At 35.8% G+C, this 20,659-nt stretch overlaps 1 protein-coding gene across 1 annotated transcript in view; it reads left to right on the forward strand.

The window, feature by feature from the left end:
* The window catches only part of RYR3 (ryanodine receptor 3), a 215,655-nt gene that overhangs the window by 36,955 nt on the left and 158,041 nt on the right, over positions 1-20,659 (forward strand). Inside the window, exons 2-3 of the mRNA XM_005149274.3 lie at positions 7,910-8,029; positions 12,343-12,450. Of these exons, the coding sequence (XP_005149331.2) occupies positions 7,910-8,029; positions 12,343-12,450 (228 nt within the window). The remainder of the gene's footprint in view (positions 1-7,909; positions 8,030-12,342; positions 12,451-20,659) is intronic.

Raw genomic sequence — 20,659 nt, forward strand, 5'->3', positions numbered from 1 at the left:
TTGCCTTATAGATCTTAAAATCTGTTATCAGAATTGCAAAAGGGCAAGAACAAACTATTTACACCTGTCAGCATCAGAATTAAGTTACCAGCAAATGTTTGACATGGAATACCTCTACGAACATACATTATTTTAAAATGTATATTTACTGTATTTTAATTGTGGTGTTGCATTTAATTTCCTTGTTGGAATGAACAGTTGTCTTGGTTTGTTTTCCTAGACTTTTCTGTTCAAGAAGTCACTTTCAGATTAGGGCTAGGTTTTTCTGGGAGAAGAACTTTGTGAGTAACAAAGAAGAAATTAAAAAAGGCTTGTTATAAAGACATTCAAACCTTAGCATGCGCAAAGTTTTAAAGTAAAAACTTTAGTTTTATATGCACATTTTGTAATAGAGTAAATAAAGCCAGGATGCAAACTTAACAGTATGAAATTAGTGTGATTTCTGTTTTGTTAGCATCCTGACAGAGTAATAGAGAAGCTAATTGTGAGATGTAATGGTAATCTTTTTGAGAATATTTATTGTAATTTGATTGGTAATCTGTTGGTGGATAAAAGAGTATGAGCACTAATGACAAAGCAATTAAATTTGGAGTGCCTTGTTTCTTGTGTGCTCAAGTATTGTGGGAATAAACTCATATAACTAAAACATACTCAGGAAAAGGAAGTGAGAAGACAGAATACTAAAGTACATTTCCTATTGTAATATCTTTCTTCAGGTTGTGCATTCCTTCTAATGAGATGAGATGAAAACATATGTAGATAGAAAACAGAGGGCAACATTACCTTTTTGAGTCAGGTTCAACCCAGCATGAGGGTCTGTTGGAGAATTAAGTTGTGGATATTCTAATGTATATTACAAATCATGTTCTAGCATACAGTAGCCATTAAGGATTATCTATCAATTATGGGATCTTGAAAAACCAGAGCTTTAAGTGACCTGATGGTTTCTTAATGAAACTGACTAAACCACAGAGTCACTGAGATTGGAAGTGATCTCTGGAGCATATTCCATATTCCAGTTGGGTTTTGAGGCCCTAAAGATGGATACTCCACAACCCGTCACTGTGTATGAACATGATCATGAGGAGTTTGAAAGGGAGGAGGGAGACTGGGGAAGGGAAGAGAGGCACAGAGAAAGACAACCTTGGAAATGGGATAAGTAGGTAGAGCATTGAAAGTAGGAGGTTTTTTAGTGTAGCAAGTATGTGAGCAATCTGCGAACCATTGTAGAAGGGCCTTCTGAAATTAAGTAACTGCAGTAACTTAATTAAATGGCAGATGAAATTCAGGCTAAATATGACATTATAGACATGAGGAAAGAATATAGTAATCCAGCTTCATGTTTAAAATGATTGGCTCAGAACCGAAAAATAAGATCATGGTGTTATAATAGTTCAGTGAAAACACCCACTTGGTACTCATTCATGGCCAAGAATGGCAGTCAAATATTAGAAATTACTAAGAAAGGAATAAAGATCACAACAGAGAACATCTTTTTGCTATGGCATAAATATGTAATTTTTTTCATAGTTTGGATAGTATGTAGAATTCTGGTTACGTCATTTCAAGAAGAAACAAACCCAAAAATATGCAGGGAAAGGTCAGATGATGATCAGGATTGTGATCAGATGAGGAACAATTTAGTAGTTCATGATGAGGATTGACAGTAATCTTAACTGACTGATGTGATGCAGGAACTTGGAAATATTAAATGGAGCATGTGGGAAACAGGTTCAAGACAAACACAAGATTTTAATTTTCCTGTAGCTGAGCTTTATCAGTGCAAAGGTTGTGAAGTTAAAATCTTAGCTGGATTCAAGAGGAAGATGGAAGGGCAGAGGATGGATGGAAGGCATATCCACTCCTTGTTTAAAAACTATGTCTGGATCTGAAAATTTCCAGGTCTGAAAATAATGGTGCTTGTCCACCTTGAATCCTGGATAGCTGGGAAGAAATCATAGGCTGTGTAAGAAAGTCTCTTCTGTACTTTGAAGTCAAGATCTTTGCAGAGCTAAGTCACCAAGTTAGCACATGTAAAACTGGCAAGGATTTGTGTGTTCATCTACTATGATTTGCATCATATTCTCTTACCCCACTTCAAATTTTTCTAATGGCGTCAGATTTAGGAGAGATTTTCTTTTTTTCCCTGAAAAAGAAGACAATCCAGTTCCATGTCCCAGGGCAGCACTTGGTCAAGCTCCAGCTTTCAAGTAGAAATATTCTATTTCTCAATTAAAAGACCGTAGTATAATTTTAAAAATTGGTCAAAGACTGTATGTTAGAAATGACTGAAAATATTTTGTGACATTAGCCATGTCACAACCTGCACATTTTGAACAAAATGCTGCAAAAATTGCAAGTGCACTGCTTTGCAGTGACACCATTTCCCTTGTGGAGGGAAGGGGTGGGCACTCACAAATTTACTGAAAACTGCTAATTAGAGCATTGAAAATTCTGCCTAGAATTTCTTGTTTTGCTAAGAAGAATGTAGATACTGTAGCAATTTCTGGTGAATTTTCACTTTTTCTCACATTTTGTCCAAAACCATGAAAGGAATACCATCATGTGGAAGAATTGGTTTGCAGCTAGTGTTGAAATGCCAATAAAGATGTTTTCTTATACCCCGTGCTTCGTAATACAGTAAGATATATGAGTAGGCTGTTGTCTATCAAAGAGTAAAGGTGGCTGTGGATTTTTATTTCCTTTGCAATGCTGATCTATATTCAGAAAGTGTCACAGTCTCACAGTAATCAGGCCTGTAAAGAGGATCAACTTAATATGCCTGCTTATTCTGCCATAGAAAACAGGAGTTCTGAGTTTCTTTGTTTAGCCGATATGTTTTGTTTTCTTTAAAAGTAAGATACATTTCTTCATGGAAGGGATATTTTATCAAATAAAACTTCTACATGGTGTTGCATAAGTACATACTTTCAAAACACTTCTTTGTTGGTTTACATGAAAGTTATTCATGTGCAAGCACCCACGTGTATGTTTATGTGCAGTTGTAAAATATAAGCAAAATAGGTACGCCTTTTTGAGGAAACAGCTTCTGCTTATAATCTACAGGTTTAATAACGAAGTGACTGATTTTCTAGAACTGATTAGGTTTCAGTGTCATGGTAATTTTATCAGTACTGAATATGATAGAGAATATAAGGATTTGGTAGATGATGAATTGATAGGTAATTAACTAAATCTAATGTGTCATTTTCCAGCTAATTTTGAATATTTTATATGTATGTTATATCAATATTAGTGTACTGATGGTTTTGTACTTTTTAATATGAAACATATGGAAGCGTGCCTCCTGTTGAATGCAACCTCTAAACAGAATTAAATGTATTGTATAAATGACCGCAATTCTGAATTTTGGGATATATATGCAACATAAATGAAGAAGGAGGTTCATTAGCTGCTGGAATTTCTGTATTCTCAAATTCTGAGCTGAGAAACTAGTGAACTGAGCAGAAGCAAGTTCATGCCTGCAGTACATTGATTCACCTTGGTAACTGACTCACCTTGCAGCAAGTCAAGTCATTGATTAATTAAAATCGATCTTGTTTATGCTTTGGTTTATTACTCCATCACAGGAATCTCATTTTCAGTTCACCACATTTTATGAAACACACGAAAACTGAGGAGGAAGACAGTCTGAAGAGCAAGGCTAAATATTGTCTGGTAATAAACCACTGAACTGTGGCTCATTAAAACCTTCTTTTAAAAATTAGATAAACTTTTAAAATATTAGATAGTATGCTGCTTAATGATATATGACTGAAGGCTAGAAATCACAGTTTTCAATTAAGGAAATTGTTTGTTGTTAGGCATACTTTTGCAAAGAACCAAGTTCTATTTTAGTAGCTTGTTCTGTCCTAAAAGAAGATACTGAGCGAGTGACTCTTCTTTAGAAACACCTTTGTTTCTCAGCCTATGCAGGTGTTATTGGAGAGTGCAATTCAGATTGCAGCTTCAGCTCTGGTCAAAGAAGCTAGAAATTTATGTTTACAGTACACACAGTTATGCATTTACCTACTAAAAAAAAAAAAAACCCAAACAAAAAAAAATCCTCCAAAGCTGTCTTTTTTCCTTCTGCAAAGTCATGCATTCAAGTGGATAGATTAATATGGGACACTTAGTAGATTCTACAGGATTTCAGACCACCTGAAATACATTTTAGTAATATCAATGTGTTTCTGTGTATAAACATTCTTAGAATTGGGGTTGGAGTTATCTGGTCTGAGTCCTTTTGCTAGAGGACTGATGTATGAATCCTAACTAGGTAAGAGATTTCTGGTCAGAAGGGGAGAACTTTCACTTGCTCTTCATTCAGGAAAGAAGGTGTAACACTGCTATTCATCTGCATTTGTGAATAGATATCAATTATGGTGGTACAAAATGGATCTCATGGTTAACTTTATGTACTTATTGATGATGCTACTGGTGGAAACCACATATTAGTAATTAACAGAATGTGTGTGCTTTTAGAAGATAAGTAAATCATGGAAGTATTTTGATCAACCTGAAATTATTCTCCTTGAAGCAAAATATTCACTGAAGCAAAACCTTGAAAAAATTAGAGAACTTTGATAGGACTGTACCATGTTACACTTTTGATCTGAAGGGATGTAATGTGTGGTGGAGAGAGGTGTTAATCTGTAACAGTACTTCAAGCTGATCAGAAATTTGAAGTGGACTTTTTTCTTAAATTAAGCACATTAGATCATCTGAGAAACATGATCTAGATTAGCACTTCTCTAGTGACGTGTCAGACCATTGCTTACAGAGGTCATTTTCAGGCTGCCATTCCATGCACTTTTAAACCTGTTCTATTGAAAAACAGTAACAAAACCTATCAAAACTAAACTGACTAGATTAAGTAAAATTTCTAATCAGGGAAATATCAGAGCTCACATTTAAATACTTTAGATTTGCTACATTCCTCGTTGGCAGACTGAGTCTCAAGGAATTTGTGTGGTTTGCAGCGTTTGTTTTTGTTGCTTGTTTTTTTTTTTTTTGTTATCCTTAACTAACAACTTGTCTCTGTTTACCACAAGCCTCCACATCTCATTGGGTATGCAGGCTTCTCCTCATAGAATTATAGAATGGTTAGCATCATACTAAAAAAGGTATACTGAAGTAAATAGATGAAATTATGCGAAAGTGAAGATCAAGGTTAAATAAATTTTAGAATACCAGTATTTGTGTGAGAAGACTCAAGAAAACAAGATACTGTTGAGGCATGATCTGCAATTTCATTATAGGATAACAACTCCATAAAAATCTTCTCTATTACTGTCTTCAGGCCAGAAAAGCAATTTCAGACCTCAGCTAGAATGATCATACTTCAGTAAGTTCACTGTAATACTGAGTCATCTTCATGGTGAATTGGCTTATTTGCAGATTATATGGCTTCCACTAGTTCCTTATGCTCAGTCCACCTACACCTGAATGATAAACTCTTTTAAAGTCTTCTCCAAACCATGTTGAAATACAATATTATTGCCACTTTTAGAAGCTTTAGTAACATTGTGCATCCTATGTCGCAAATACATAGTTTGTTAAATGCTGTAGCACAAATAAAAAGGGTACATTAGAAATTTAGGGGAATAATGTTAAACATCAATGTTGAACACTGTCCTTACTTAAGACATCAGCAGTGTTTGTGTTTTGGGGTTATGGCATTTAATGATTGATAAAGACTTTGTGATTACAGTGCATATTCTAAAAAGAAATGCTGATTTTTTTTTTATTCTAGAAAATTAAAACATCAATTTCATTATGATGGAAACTATAAGTCTTTTATGCATGTGGAAGTAAAAAGAAAATTGTTCATTTATTTGAGTAATTCATTTTATGTAATTCTTTATGTATGTTGTCTGATGCATAATTTTATTTCTTAGAAAACTGTGAAATACAATAGGTACTATGCATATGCTTCTGTGGAATGATGGCCACTTTAATGTAGTAAAGAGAATAAATATAATTTCAGCTATGTATAAGTAATTTAATGTAATCCACCGATAATGCAAGCTAAAGGGTGAATCTCAATTTTATTCTAAATCTTGCTATTCATAAATTCATATTTTAGTATTTTAATCTTTTTAAATGTCTGGAATATGTATGTCCAAAGATTTATCCAGGAATGAGATGATAAAATATGTTTCAAAAATCTTTATTTTTATCTTACACGTTCTGATTTTTTTGCCCCCAAATAGATATGCTTTTGATACTAGAGGTTTTTTTAATTCATTAGCAGCGGGATATAGTAATGAGAGTTGCATTGTACTGTTTAGATTTTTCAACTTATTACACTGACATTTAAAAAGTAGAAATATTTTTAACTAATGAGTTTGAAAGCTGAGACTTTCAGAGAACATTTTACAGAAGCAGCAAAGAGAAAATTAATTTGTTTAGCATTAATTGGCTAATTCGGTTTACCTCCTACCTGACAGTATATTTTAGAATTGTTTATAAAAATTTTTTTAATTCCCATTCTGTACTGTTAAAAATGCTACTGGTTGTTATGCAAAGATAGATAAGGAAAATGCTGCCTGTAACTGCTGATTAGTCTGTGGCATGGGTGAATAGTCCGTTTTAGTAGTAGCAGATAGGCAGTGAAATGTCACCTGAAAAAAAGGCGTATAACTTGCACACACTTGCACGATCACACAAGTGAGAAACCTGCTTTTGAATTCCCATTTTAAAGGACATATTAATTAAAGTTAATTACTTTGGTAAAATCATATTGTCAATCCCAGGTTTTATTTCAAGTGCCTGTAACTGTCTACTGTCATAGTACTGCAGTTGCATAAGGGGACTGAAAAAAGCAACACTGCTTTTAGAACATAATTGTTCAAGTGATCCGAGTTCAGTACAGGCGGCTGTTGTGTATCTTCTTTGACAATAATAAGTGGCAGCAGTGTAACTTCATAGCTGGGACACTGCCATATCATATTGCTCTTGTTTTATCAGCTTCCACCCCCTAGGAAACTTCTATGGAAGGTCTTTTGTTGAACAGTTTACATACCTGTTTAAAAATAAATTCTTCTGTGTGCTGGTCTGCAAGTGATGTTTTCCTTTGTTAGTGGACAAGTTTTGGAAGGTAAAATGACTTTTAATTCTGTATATACCTTTGACACAGTTGAGTACTAAAAATAATCTCTTTTGGCTTGCTTATATCAACTTATATCTCGTGTTAAGTGGTGAATAAGTGCTTGGCACTTTATAAGTAAGTGTGTCTCTGGCATTGCATTATGTAACAATTTGTAAAAAAGCATTTAGAATAATTAGGATAACCAAACAATAGGACTGTTGTATGTCACTTTTCCTGAATGTTCTTATTCTTGGAATATGTCTTTGGAGGAGTAAGTACTTATGGGTTACTTGAACCGTTACTTGAAAAGTGGTTTTTTGATCTTTGGTCATCATGTCTAAATTAAACAAGGCCTTAAAAGTGAAGATTGTACATTCAGAGGACCTGTGATGAGTGCTTACTGTGCTAGCAAAATTAATTTGTTTATATTTAGGTTACTGTTTTTTGCAAAGTCATAGCAACAGGTTTTTATTGTAAACTTTAAACATGTTTTACTGAGTAAAACTGAGTAACAGTGTGCTTACAGTTTTTTGTGGCATCGTACCAAGCCACTGCTAAGGAGCATACAGCACTTGTGAAAGTCCTGGAGACAGTACATAGTCTTTGACACTTTGATGTGGTTTTGAGTATAAATCTATACATAAATATCTGTTTACATACATTTCAAAGGAATCCCTGCATATGTACATGATATCAGCTGTAGAAGTATGTGTTCATTTTAAATGGATTCCATTTTCTAAAATTTCTGAGCACTGTAATGTGTATGTAACTTCCAAATATTTACTTTTTTTTCCCTTGTACCTTGTTTTGTAACAGGATGACGAAGTAGTACTTCAGTGTGTTGCCAGTATCCACAAAGAACAAAGGAAGTTTTGCTTGGCGGCTGAGGGACTTGGGAATCGCCTGTGCTTTTTGGAACCAACATCAGAAGCTAAAGTAAGAAGTTGAGACTCCCAACTGGTGCAATGAATCAGTGAAATTTAACCTACTTATTATTCACAAATACATTTAACTACAGTTTCTTTAATGTGATGCTAGATGCAGCTTTTGTATGCTTTTCTTTTGTGACTGCAACATGAGATTTCTTGGAGATTCTAAATATACTTTGAGATATATCTGTTAACAGTCAAAAGCCACTACTCTTTAAAATAATTCTGGTAATTGAAATACTTTGTATTTTCAAGATAAGGTCTCCAGAATATTATTAATGATAAAGTTCACAAAAAAACTTATTCCTATTACTGCTGTAGGTTCAAATATCTTGATACACTGGATTGGTAATTTTAGAAGCATTGTCACCTATTAGTTTCTGGCTTTAAGCTTTGCTTCTGTGTTTATTAGTCAGAAAGTTGAGGGTACAGGGAACAGAATTATCAAGTAATTTATAAGCTTTAAAGAAAAGTGGCCAGTGGAAAAAAAAAGCTAGAGAGCTGTGAAGAAAAAAATAAAAGAAAACAGGGTAATAAGAGAAGCTTCATAGAAGAAATGAAACTTCAGAGTCGTGCTAGAGCAAAATGTTAAAGTGTAAATGCAAACAGAGAAAGACCTCCTCATTCTTTTTGTTTTCTCTGCATCATTTACTTCTCCTTTATATCTCTTTATGTCTTTTCTTCTGATAAATTATTTCTTCTGGGTTTTGGGTTTTTTTTTTGGCTTTTTTTTTTTTTTTTTTAGTAGGGTCTTTGTATCTTTTCTTTTGAAATGTTGGTATGTGGTCCTATTTTTAGTCTGGATATTATGACCATGCTACATCCACGGTTTTATTTATACAGTATGAGAGGTCCTCGTTCATCTCTAGGGTGGAAAATTATGCTGCATCTAAATTTGCGTTTCTTTGCATTCCAAGAGTTCAGTCAGAGGAATAGTATGTATTACTGTAGAATGGCATAGATCTACTTACAGTTTGTAAACATCTTAGTAGTAGATAACGCTACAGAAGCTTCTGAAGTTTGTTTACAATCAAGAAATTCAGAAAACTTGTATGTAACTCTTTTAGAAGAGTTTACAGAGAAGCTTTTTGAACTGCTGGTCTTGACCCAGAACAGTAAAGAATTTTGGAAAGGGGCATGTAAATACATCTGTATGAAGGGAAGTGTAGACAGTTAATCTGGATGATTAGAGTGTACAATACTTGCCAACAACCCTTAGTGCTGACACTTGCTTTCATTTAAATTTGGGTGAAATTTTGGTTATGAAATAAAAGAGAGAAAACCAAAATGGCACATATTCAGTGGACTAAAATAAAGTTGTTGAATAGGTGGTACTTCTGATTAAATCCTACATGGTTATGTTCTCACTACTGTGCCATTGAATATTTTTGTCAATTAAGACATCTTTTAAACTAACATATGCAATTTTTTTCAGATGATAAAAACATTGAGGAACTAGCAATTGGTAGAGTCATGCCACACATGCAAGATTGTATTCTTAGAAAGCAGAGATATATTTAAGGGCTGTCAGGCTAAATTCTAATAACTGAGCGCAAAAATGTTCTTATAAAATGGAAAATCATTCCTGCCTCTTGTAAAGAATGTGGAGGTCATGATGGATGTTACATGGATGTTACACAGTCATAAGTTCACTGAATGCTGAATGGTGTGCTCAAGGGATCTTGCGTAGTTTTTAGAATTACAATCAAAAGAATCTTACTAGGCGATAGGAAGTTATACTATCTCTGCATCTGTTTATCTATCTATTTATTTATTTATTTCCTCTGTGTCAATGCTGCTGAAATGTCATGGCATTCAAATTCATATTAATGTCAATAAAATTGAGATTGCTCTAGGAAGTGCTGTGAGAATAATAATTGGAGGAGGACACAGTTTGTTCAGTTTAAAAAAGGAAAGCTTCCTGCCTGTAAGCTTCCAAAATGGGAATATTGATAATAGAAGTCCTTTTATTTTATACAGCAGAAGACTGTCCTTCCTGTTACAATGGTATTTTTTACCTGAGATAGATTCCTTATGCTTTTCTGATCCCTGAGAATTACTTTGTACAGTTAGATTTCTTCTTTGTGTTAAGAAGAAATTGCATTGAAGATTAAAGGTGTGTTTAACAACAGAAGTCCACAGCAGAAAATCACAGTGTTACCTTCTACTGTCTTCCTTAGTTGATTACTTTACCAAAGCCAAAATCTGTTTGCAGAAGATGTGACAGCTTCTACACTCATTAAACATCGGCTTAGTATTGTTAAATCAAAAAAGGAAATGTTTTTGCATTCAAGTAATTCTGGAAAACAGAAAGTAGACAAGAAATAACTAAACGTATCTGTTCATTCTAGAATGAAAGGGTGTAACTTTAAGATTAATTTTTTAATCTGAGTTCTCAGTAATCAGAAAATAGAAGTAGCTAAAAGTAAAGGGAGGCAAGAAAACAGGATAAAAAATTCTTAGAACCTCACAGAGGAAAAAATGGGGTTTCTATAGTTAGTGGTTATCTGGTTTTGGTAATTTTTATGACACGCTGAAGGGAATAACAACTACAACATCTGTTCGAATTTTAATATAGATCCATATGCAACTTACATATTATTTCTTTACAGTAAAAACTATTGCACTGTTGGTTTGCTAATAATTTATCTTACTGTGACGGGATTTTAAATGCACTTTTTCATTAATTCAATAGTATGAGATTATGTTCATCCTGTTTATGTGCTCCTTTTTGAATTACCAGAAGCCATTTGTCTAAATAATGTCTGATATTTAAAATGTAAGAGAAAAAATCTAATTAATTAGAGGTAAAAAACCCCCAAAAAACAAAAAAAGAACCCCAAAACCCTAAATATGAAACAGCAAAATTGTAGAATGACGTGATCTAATTATATTACTTCATTGCTGTTTTCTTTGTTTTTAAAGTGATGCTTTAAAATTTGATGTATTTCAAAGCTGATAGTCTAGTGCAGCAGTTAACTTCTATTGGTAACTAAGAATGATATTCCTCAAAAATAATAGTAATATGCTAACATCAATTTTAGTAGCAGAATTGTCAAATAAACTTAAATGCCTGAAAAGAATTATAGCTAACATAAGATTTCTGTCCTAAGGACAGAATGTAATAATTTACAGGTCTGGTAAAAGTAAACCCAGTAAATCACTACCAGCTGTACCAACTCATGTCAGTGGTTTTTATACTGCACACGAGAAGCTGTGGCCAAAGATGTGATTAGTGAGCATATCACCTACAAGAAATTAATGTTATGATAATGCCTGGAGGAATCCAGAAGACTGGATTCAGAAAAGTGAGGTATCTTCAGTGTTGTGAATGTGTTGATGGAAAACTGGTAACTCTGCATGAAAGACCTGTAAATAACTTAATAACTTAAATAACTTTTAAAAAAAGAGCAGCTGTCAGGGCAGGACTGTCACTTGTTTCCTTAGATTTCCTTTGCAAATTTGTGTAGGCTTCCTGTATCAACTTTGTATTTTTGTAGCTCTCCCTGTATGTATCAACAAGGCTATGCAGAGGTGTGCTGGAAGAACTCCCCAGAAGTCTCACTGACTTTGAAGAACTAATTATTCCAAATTCCTGCTTTCTTTTATTGTATATCATACCAGCCTATTAATTCTGCTACATAAATTTACTTACAGTGCCTTCCCCTTTCACTGGGTACCACTGCACAGAGTCTGGCTCTGCCTTATTTGTACTTTCCTGTCACATATTTATATACATTTATGATTCCCCTTGAGACTTTCTTCTTGGACACATCTTACTTTGGACACATGAATGCCAAGAAATTAAAAAAAAAAAAGTAAAAAAATCTGCTGCTCTTGAAGTGAATGTAAGTTTTGTGTTTCAAATCCAGCAGACAGATTGATCCAGCAATTGAGAGGATGTAAAATAGTTAATATTGTTATATCTCAAGATTCTGAACCTTTACTATTTAGTGACAGCTATAAATACGTTCAGAGTGTTAACCTTATATGTCACATAAGATCACATACCTTCGCTTCTGTTTTGTCAATGACACTGGAGAACAAATACAATGTTCATGGTGTGATTTTAAAAGGCAGCTAAGCACTAATACATACTTTTGGATCTGAAGATGTTTTGGTTTACTGTGAGAAATACAACTCTAGGAAAAATTGCACTGACAAGTTATGAAGAATGGATTTATATTATTTTGATAAAGGAGTTAGCATGTATCTCAGTTACAAAGGAGGGAACATTAAGTATATTTTTTAAAATTAAATTGTTCAAACACACTTTTCATCCTGCTCTGCTGATCTTTTTTATCCTTTTTGTTTTTACAGTATGTTCCTCCGGACCTTTGCGTCTGTAATTTTGTCCTTGAACAGTCCCTGTCCGTCAGAGCCCTTCAAGAAATGCTGGCCAACACAGCGGATAATGCTAGTGATGGGGTAAGTAAACTGACATCAAAGAGTATTAAATTTCTGAATATGGATTGTTCTCCTTTCTTATCACAGGGTTTTCCAGGGGAGGTGCCTCATGTCATAGCAGATTCTTCATTTTTCTTGTATTTCTGGGGCGTATTGCTCAATACTGTAATCATATAAATTTCTCTTTAGCATTGCGGGACAGGTGCAATTAGTCCTTTGAAATATTTACAAAAGCCAGAAACATCATCTTCAGATATCATTTATTACTGTCAGTTCAGACCTTGGTACTGAGAAAGGAGAAAGAGGATCCTTGACTGAGTTTGGCTTTCATTAACCTGAGGAGACTATATAAGGTTTTTTTTTTGTTTGAAACATAGATAATTGCCATAAAATCATTATTGTATTACAGTGCTATTTATTAATGGAGAAAGCAAAATAATTTTTTCATCATGTAAGTATTCTCATTTCACTGAGCTAAGAGAGTATTTCAGGTATTTGGATTTAGTTTGATTTATCCTCACATGAAATTAATAGCTAGAAATTAAGTCCTGTCAATGAAACGAAGTGACAAATTTAAATCTATTTTAGTTCATACATAAATATACAATATTTATCTTTGTAGTTGCATAACCAAATTGTTTCAGTGTAATTTCAAGTTATTTAACTTGTGGTAACAAGTAAGAACTGCTGGATAGAAATAATTATTTCAAATTTCTCTTCTTTGGGTTTCTTAATCTTTTACTATATTAGGACAAGCATAGTTACTGGAATGCTTACAATATAATGTAATGTTGTAACTGTGCTTGCATTTCATATTACTAATGTTTCAATTGCATTATTATTTCAAATCTAAGATATATTAAGAATGATTGAAAAAGGACTTCCACACTAGAGTGATCAGGATGTTGAAAAGCTTTATTCTACATTATATATTATTGACCAAATTACTTAAGAACTGTATTCTTTATAGAACTTCTGAGGTATTTGTTTGGCAAAAATGTGATGGTGTTACAAGTAAAAATGAAGCCTAATCTAAACTCAAGATACAGATTTGCCTCTATTTTCAGTGGTCTGCATGAACAATGATAATTTTTCAGTGATTGGATGAACCTCATTGCTGATGGTGGAGGTGAGACAGAGTTAGGTCTCATCTATGCATTAATACTTCTAGAAGTTTTAAAAGCAACACTTGTTGCTTCTGTGAATGGCTTTCAAGAGGTAATTTAGGTACATAATCTAGTTCTATATCCCTAGGTAGAGCTTGTGTTTCTCAAAAAGGAAATAAAATTGACCTATAATCCCCACTCCCTATGGTCTCACTCTCAGCTGATGGCTGTTCTGTTATACTCATGTGTGTAAATTTTAGGAATTTAAAATGTGACATCACCTTTATTGTTTTCTTCAGTGAACAACTGAAATCTGAAATAAAAAAAAAAGTACAACCACTTCTTAATTCATGGGATGAAGTATTATTAGCAAATGTATAATAAGACTTTACAATGTTTATTTGCTATGACAGATTCCATATTTGCTTTCTGGCACCAGGAAAACCACACAACTTGTGTGAACAAAAATCCTTTGCATTTCACTCTCACTTAAAGTTAAATTACTTGTAGTCACATTTAGGTTTCTTAAACTTGACCTAAGCCTTGACTTTGTTGTGTGCAACCTGAGTGAATCAGTGTTTACTGTACCTGTTATATTTCTGCTGCCTGGTTAGATCAGCTTGCTGTTATTTTCCATGATGCTGGGTTTGAATTGATTTTCCTGCTTAGTCCAAAAGCCTGGGTGGAAGACTTACCTTAATTTGCTTGCTTGGACCCTAACTCTCCAATTTCTGCTGAACTGAATTGAATTTTTGCACTCTTCTAAACTAAATGTGATAAAATTCTATGGCTTTACTTCTCTTATGAAATTAAATGGCAACTAATTATGATACATACAGTCCTCAGAGCTGGATAGTCTATCAGTTTTCATTTTTATTTTATGTAGAACCAGAACATTCGTATTTTCTCTTGAGCTGAAGTTTGGTTTCTCTCTGGGATTCATACAATATGCATTCTGTTTTAGTGTATTCTTCCTTTTTGTAGTACAACCCTAGAAAATAATGTGTGGGAGAAGGGGAATTTTAGTAAATATCTTAGAAGGGAGAATCAGAAGGGTGTTTTATTTACTTTAGGCTAATTTTTTTAATGTCATATGTGTCTGTGCAGAAGTGATACATTCAAAATACGTATTATTTTTCTAAAGATAAAAAATGTCTATAGTATCAATTTTGATCATTTTTTCTCTGAATTATGAATTGCCAATCAGCCTGTAGTCTTTCATTGTTGCAGAGCAATTCACCACTTCAAAACACTCATAAATTTTATCTATTTGTAAGTAAGAAGCATTAAAGCTTAAGCATTTGTTACACAATAGTGAGTCTCGTTTTTCACAGGAAATTCAAGTGTTAACTCTAGCTATGACTGGCTATGAATGCTCCATTCTCAGCAGTGTTCAAGGCAAGTTTGAACAGGGCCTTGAGCAACCTGGTCTAGTGGGATGTGGCCTTGCCCATGGCTGGGGAATTGGAACTAGATGATCTTAAGGTCCTCTCTAACCCTAGCCATTCTGTGATTATATGATTCTGTGATTGTTTGTTGTATGCATTAGATAATAACAAAGGAAAAAAATATTTTTTAAAAACATTTTGTTTTGCAGAAAGATAGGTGTTAAGATGGTCAAATATATCTCTTAACTTTAAAAATTTTCATTTAAAAGCAAGCTGCCAAAGCTTTATATCATCCCAAAAAGTAAGGCACTAATGATCTAAATTACTCTTTTTTGAAAAAAATAACGAATTGCTGCAAGCAGCCAGATTAAACTATGGAGTTTCTTGCTATGGAGTGAAAGAACTTCTAGACTAAAACTCCTCATGACTTCATCAGTAAATACTTAACAGCTCAAAGTCAGGATTTTTTTAAATCTGAATTAAAAAAAAAAAAAGGAACAGGTTGTAATTTAAAATCATTGACGGAGTGAAACTTCAGTTTTATGCTTTCACAATTTTATAATGCTAAGTAATAACACTGCAGTACCTACCTTTCATTCTATCAAAGAATTTTTTTTTCTTTGTAAGCTTGTTTCTGTTGTACTTCATGCATGGAAATCATATCAGTTCAGTTAGGAGAGAGATACATATTCTGGACATGTAACAGCAAGATATGTAAACCATATTCATATAGAAGTGTGTGTATGTACTCACAGAGGGAACATTGCTGCTGTCTGGTTTATGCTTATTTAATTCACTAAGTTAGGTATAGTTCTGCAGGCTAAAATAATGAGATGAATTTTGTATTTAATCTACGTATAGTAGCCATAAGTCTACAAGAGTAGTTTAGGATAAACTACAGACAGTCTTAAAACACCCTAAGGTATTGTAGAGATTGTGAACGCTGTTTACATAGTAAACTTGGTGGAATAAAGTAATTTCTAATGAGAAATCATCTTTCTTATTGAGAGAATACTGTGGTTTAAACCCAGAGGGCAACTCAGAACCATGCAGCTGCTCACTCACTCCCTCCCTTCTTCTTCCCCTGCTTCTGAAGGGATGGGAGGGAGAATTGAAAGAATGTAACTCCCATGGGCTGAGATAAGAACAGTCCAGTAACTAAGGTATAAAACAAATCACTACTGCTACCACCAATAATAATAATGATAAAGGAAATAACATGGGAAGGGAATACACTTGCCACCTGCTGACCGATACCCAGCCTGACCCTAGCAGTGATCTATCCCTTCTGGGTAACTACCCCCAGCTTATATACTGGGCATGACATGCTGTCATATGGAATACCTCTTCGGCTAGTTCGCATCAGGTGTCCTGTCTCTGCTTCCTCTCAGCTTCCCCTCCTGCCTGGTAGAGCATGAAACTCAGAAAGTCCTTGGTCAGAGTAAACATTACTGAGCAACAACTAAAAACATCGGTGTTATCAGAGCTGTTCCCAGGCTGAAAGCCAAAAGCACAGCACTGCACCAGCTACTAAGAAGGAGAAAAATGACTGCTACTGCTGAACCCAGGACAGAGAATTACTGCAGATTCATAAACTGACCTCATCTGCTATGACAAGGTGACCTGACTGGTTGATGAGGGAAAAGCTGTAGACATTGTCTATTTGGACCTTAGAAAAACATTTTACACTGTCTCCCACAGTGTTGTCCTAGAGAAACTGTCTGCTTGTGGTCTGGAGAGATGGATTCTTCACTGGGATAAAAACTGGCTGCATGGTAGTGACCAGAGAGTGGTGGTAAATGGTGTCACTTCTAGTTGCGACTGGTCAATAGTGGTGTCCCTCAGGGCTCAGTACTGGGGTCAGTCTTGATTAATACATTTGTTGACAATCTGGATGAGAAGGTTGAGTGCAACCTCAGTAAATTTGCAGACAATACCAAATTGGATGGGAGTGCTGATCTGCTTGAGGGTAGGAAGGCTCTGCAGAGGGATCTGGACAGACTGGATCGATGGACTAAGGTCAACTGTAAGAGGTTCAACAAGTCAAAGTGCCAGGTCATGCAGTTGGGCCACAGCAACCCCATGCAATGCCACTGGCTTGGGGAAGAGTGTCTGGAAAGCTGCTCGGTGGAAAGGACCCTGGGAAGTCTGATTGATGGCCAGCTGAACATGAGTCAGCTTGTGCTCAGGCAGTCAAGGTGGCCAACAGCATCCCACCCTCTATCAGAAATACTCAAATACTATGTTCATTTCTGGGCCCCTCATTACGAGAGAGATACTGAGTTGCTAGAGTGGGTCCATAGAAGGGCAACAGAGCTTGTGAAGGGCTTAAAGCACAAGTCTAATGAGGAATGTCTGGAGAAGGGAAGGCCCAGTGGGGACCTTATCACTTTCTACAACTACCTGAAAGGACGATGGAGTGGGGAGGTGGCTGGTCTCTTCTCTCAAGTATCAAGTAATAGGACAAGAGTCAATAGCCTCAAGCTGTGCCAGGGGAAGTTTAGGTTTGATAGTTGGAAATATTTCTTCACCAAAAGGGTAGTCAGACGTTGTTTCTACCAGTCTATCATTCCGTTGGATTGCTTTCCATATTAAACTTAGTTTGGAAGAGTTCTGCTCTTTCAGATTTTTCTAGAGGAAGAATGTAGCTTATTAGATTTGGGGTTTTTTGTTGTTGTTGGGGTTTGTTAGTTTGTTGTTGTTTTGTGGTTTGTTTTTTTTTTTAATTTAATGAGTCAGCCTTAAAAATACCAGTGATTAACTTAAAAGCTTTCAGTATAAAAAAATAGTATGAGGTGCTTTATTCCTTGCTCTCAGTATGCCTATATTTGTTACATATCGAATACATGTAATTTTCTTCTGACAACTTGTTTGTAATTACAGTTGATTTTGCTGTTAAGGTTTTCCTTGTTGATTAAAAAAGTGTTGTAATTTATGAAAGAAGTATTGTATGCTCTGTTACATAATGTTTTTCTGGTTTTCTTTGCCAAGCAGTGGTAAGTTCCTGCAGGATATATTATTACAACAATTTTTTAATGGATGACATATTGTGGAGGAACTTTTGGATTTTTTTTATTTATAGTTTCTAATCAGCCTTCTACAAGCTCAGGAGTGTTACATCCCAACTAGAAGGAAGTGCAGCAGGAGGGCCAGGAGACCCCCTTGGGTGGATAAGGAGCTGCTGAGGAAAATTCAAAGGAAAAAAGAAGTTTATAGAAGGTGTAGGCAAGGACAGGCTGCCTGAGAATAATACAGGGATGTTGCCTGGGAAGCTAGGAACCAGGTTAGGAAAGCTAAGGCCCAGTTGGAATTACACTTGGCTAGGGATGTTAAGGATAACAGGAAGGGATTCTATAGGTACGCAGTGAATAAAAGACAGAGTAGGGACAACATAGGCTCCCTCTGGAAGCTATCAGGAGAGCTGGCTACCCTGGATTTGGAGAAAGCTGAGGTTCTTAATGGCTTCTTTGCCTCAGTCTTCACTGGCAAAGGCTCTGACCGCACCACTCAAATCTTGGAAGGCAGATGCAGGGACTGTGAGAATGAAGACCCTAGGCCCACTGTAGGGGGTATCTGGCTCAAGACCATCTTAAGAAGCTGAACGTACACAAGTCCATCAGCCATGATGAAATCCATCTGCGGGTCCTGAAGGAGCTGGCAAATGAAGTTGCTCAGCCACTGTACATCATATTTGAAAAATCATGGCAGTCAGGTGAAGTTCTGGATTACTGGAAAAAGGGAAATATAACCCCCATTTTCAAGAAGGGGAAAATGGATGACCCAAGGAACTACAGACCAGTCAGTCTCACCTCTGTGCCTGGCAAAATCTGGGAGCAGATTCTCCTGCAAGGCATGCTAGGGCACATGAAAAAGAACAAGGTGGTTGTTGACAGCTAGCATGGCTTCACTAAGGGGGAATCCTGACTGACCAATTTGATGGCCTTCTGTGATGATGCTACTGAAGTTATGGACAGGGGTAGAGCAGTTGATGTCATCTACCTGGACTTGTGCAAAGCATTCGACACTGTCCCACACAACATCCTTGTCTCTATACTGGACAGACATCAATTTGATAGGTGGACCACTCAGTGGATAAAGAACTGGCTGGATGGCTGCATGCCAAAAGTTGTGGTCAATGGCTCAATGTCCATTCGGAGACTAGTAACGAGTGGTGTCCCTCAGGGATCGGTGTTGGGACCAGTCTTGTTCAACATCTTTGCTGGTGACATGGACAGTGGGATTGAGTGTGCCTTCAGCAAGTTTGCTGATGACACCAAGCTGTGTGGTTTGGTTGATATGCTGGAGGGAAGGAATGCCATCCTGCAGGACCTTGTCATGCTTGTGAGGTGGGCTAATGCCAACCTCATGAAGTTTAACCATGCAAGTGCAAGGTCCTACAGCTGGGTGGGAGCAATCCCAGGCACAGCTACAGGTTGGGTAGATAAGAGATTCAGAGCAGCCCTGCGGAGAAGGACTTGGGCATGTTGGTTGAAGAGAAAATGAACATGAGCCAGCTTCAGTGTGCGCTTGCAGCTCAGAAGGCCAACTGTATCCTGGGCTGCATCAAAAGGAGCATGACCAGCAGGTCGAAGGAGGTGATCCTGCCCCTCTACTCCGCTCTCATGAGACCTCACTTGGAGTATTGTGTTCAGTTCTGGTGTCCTCAACATAAAAAAGACATGGAACTGTTGGAACAAGTCCAGAGGAGAGCCATGAGGATGATCAGAGGACTGGAGCACCTCCCGTATGAAGATAGGCTAAGAAAGTTAGGGCTGTTGAGCCTGGAGAAGGGAAGGCTGTGTAGAGACCTCATAGCAGCCTTTCAGTACCTGAAGGGGACCTCCAGGGATGCTGATGAGGGACTCTTCACTAGGGACTGTAATTATAGGACAAGGGGTAATGGGTTAAAAGTTAAACAGGGGAATTTTAGTTTGTATATAAGGAAGAAGTTTTTTATGGTAAGGGTGGTGACGTACTGGAATGGGTTGGCCAGGAAAGTTGTGAATGCTCCAACCCTGTCAGTCTTCAATGCCAGGTTGGACAGAGCCTTGGGTGACATGGCTTAGCATGAGGTGTCCCTTCCCATGGCAGGGGAGTTGCAACTAGATGATCTTAATGTCCTTTCCAACTATGATTCTATGATGATATCTAAAAGTATGCTATGTTCTCTGAATAACCAACAATAGCTCTCTTATATTTGTCTCCATTTTTTCCAATAATCTAATGCATTGTCTATGCAGGTCCAAAATTGTTATCTAGATTTACAGGTTTTTAGTTTTCTTCTGGGTGTACTGAGAAATTTTACTTGATTATATGGATCATATTGTGAAGGAGAGTATACATAGTATACATATAATTCTGAGAAATGTCTCAATAAAATTTACTGTGTATGACATGAAGTTCCAGCATAACCACATCCCAAATCCCTATTTGTTAATGTGTTTGCTATTACCTAAAAAAATAGGATACTTATTATATTGTAGGTGTAATAAATGACCTCTGCTGAATTGTTTTTGGGCTTTTATTCTTTGTTTTGACAAATAGTATTTAATTTTTAATCTTTTGATTATGATTAAGCATTCTATATGTTGAGCTACAGAATGTGATAGCTTCCTCAGCTTGATGTCTTTTAAGCTGTACTTCTGTAGAGCACAAGTTTTATGTAGCATATAATCCTATTGACCTAATTGGTAGTTTATCTTTCATAGTTTATTTGTTCATAGATTGCGTAATCAT

This window comes from Melopsittacus undulatus, chromosome 4 (genome assembly GCF_012275295.1).
Source record: "Melopsittacus undulatus isolate bMelUnd1 chromosome 4, bMelUnd1.mat.Z, whole genome shotgun sequence".
In the NCBI taxonomy this organism is placed as follows: Eukaryota; Metazoa; Chordata; class Aves; order Psittaciformes; family Psittaculidae; genus Melopsittacus; species Melopsittacus undulatus.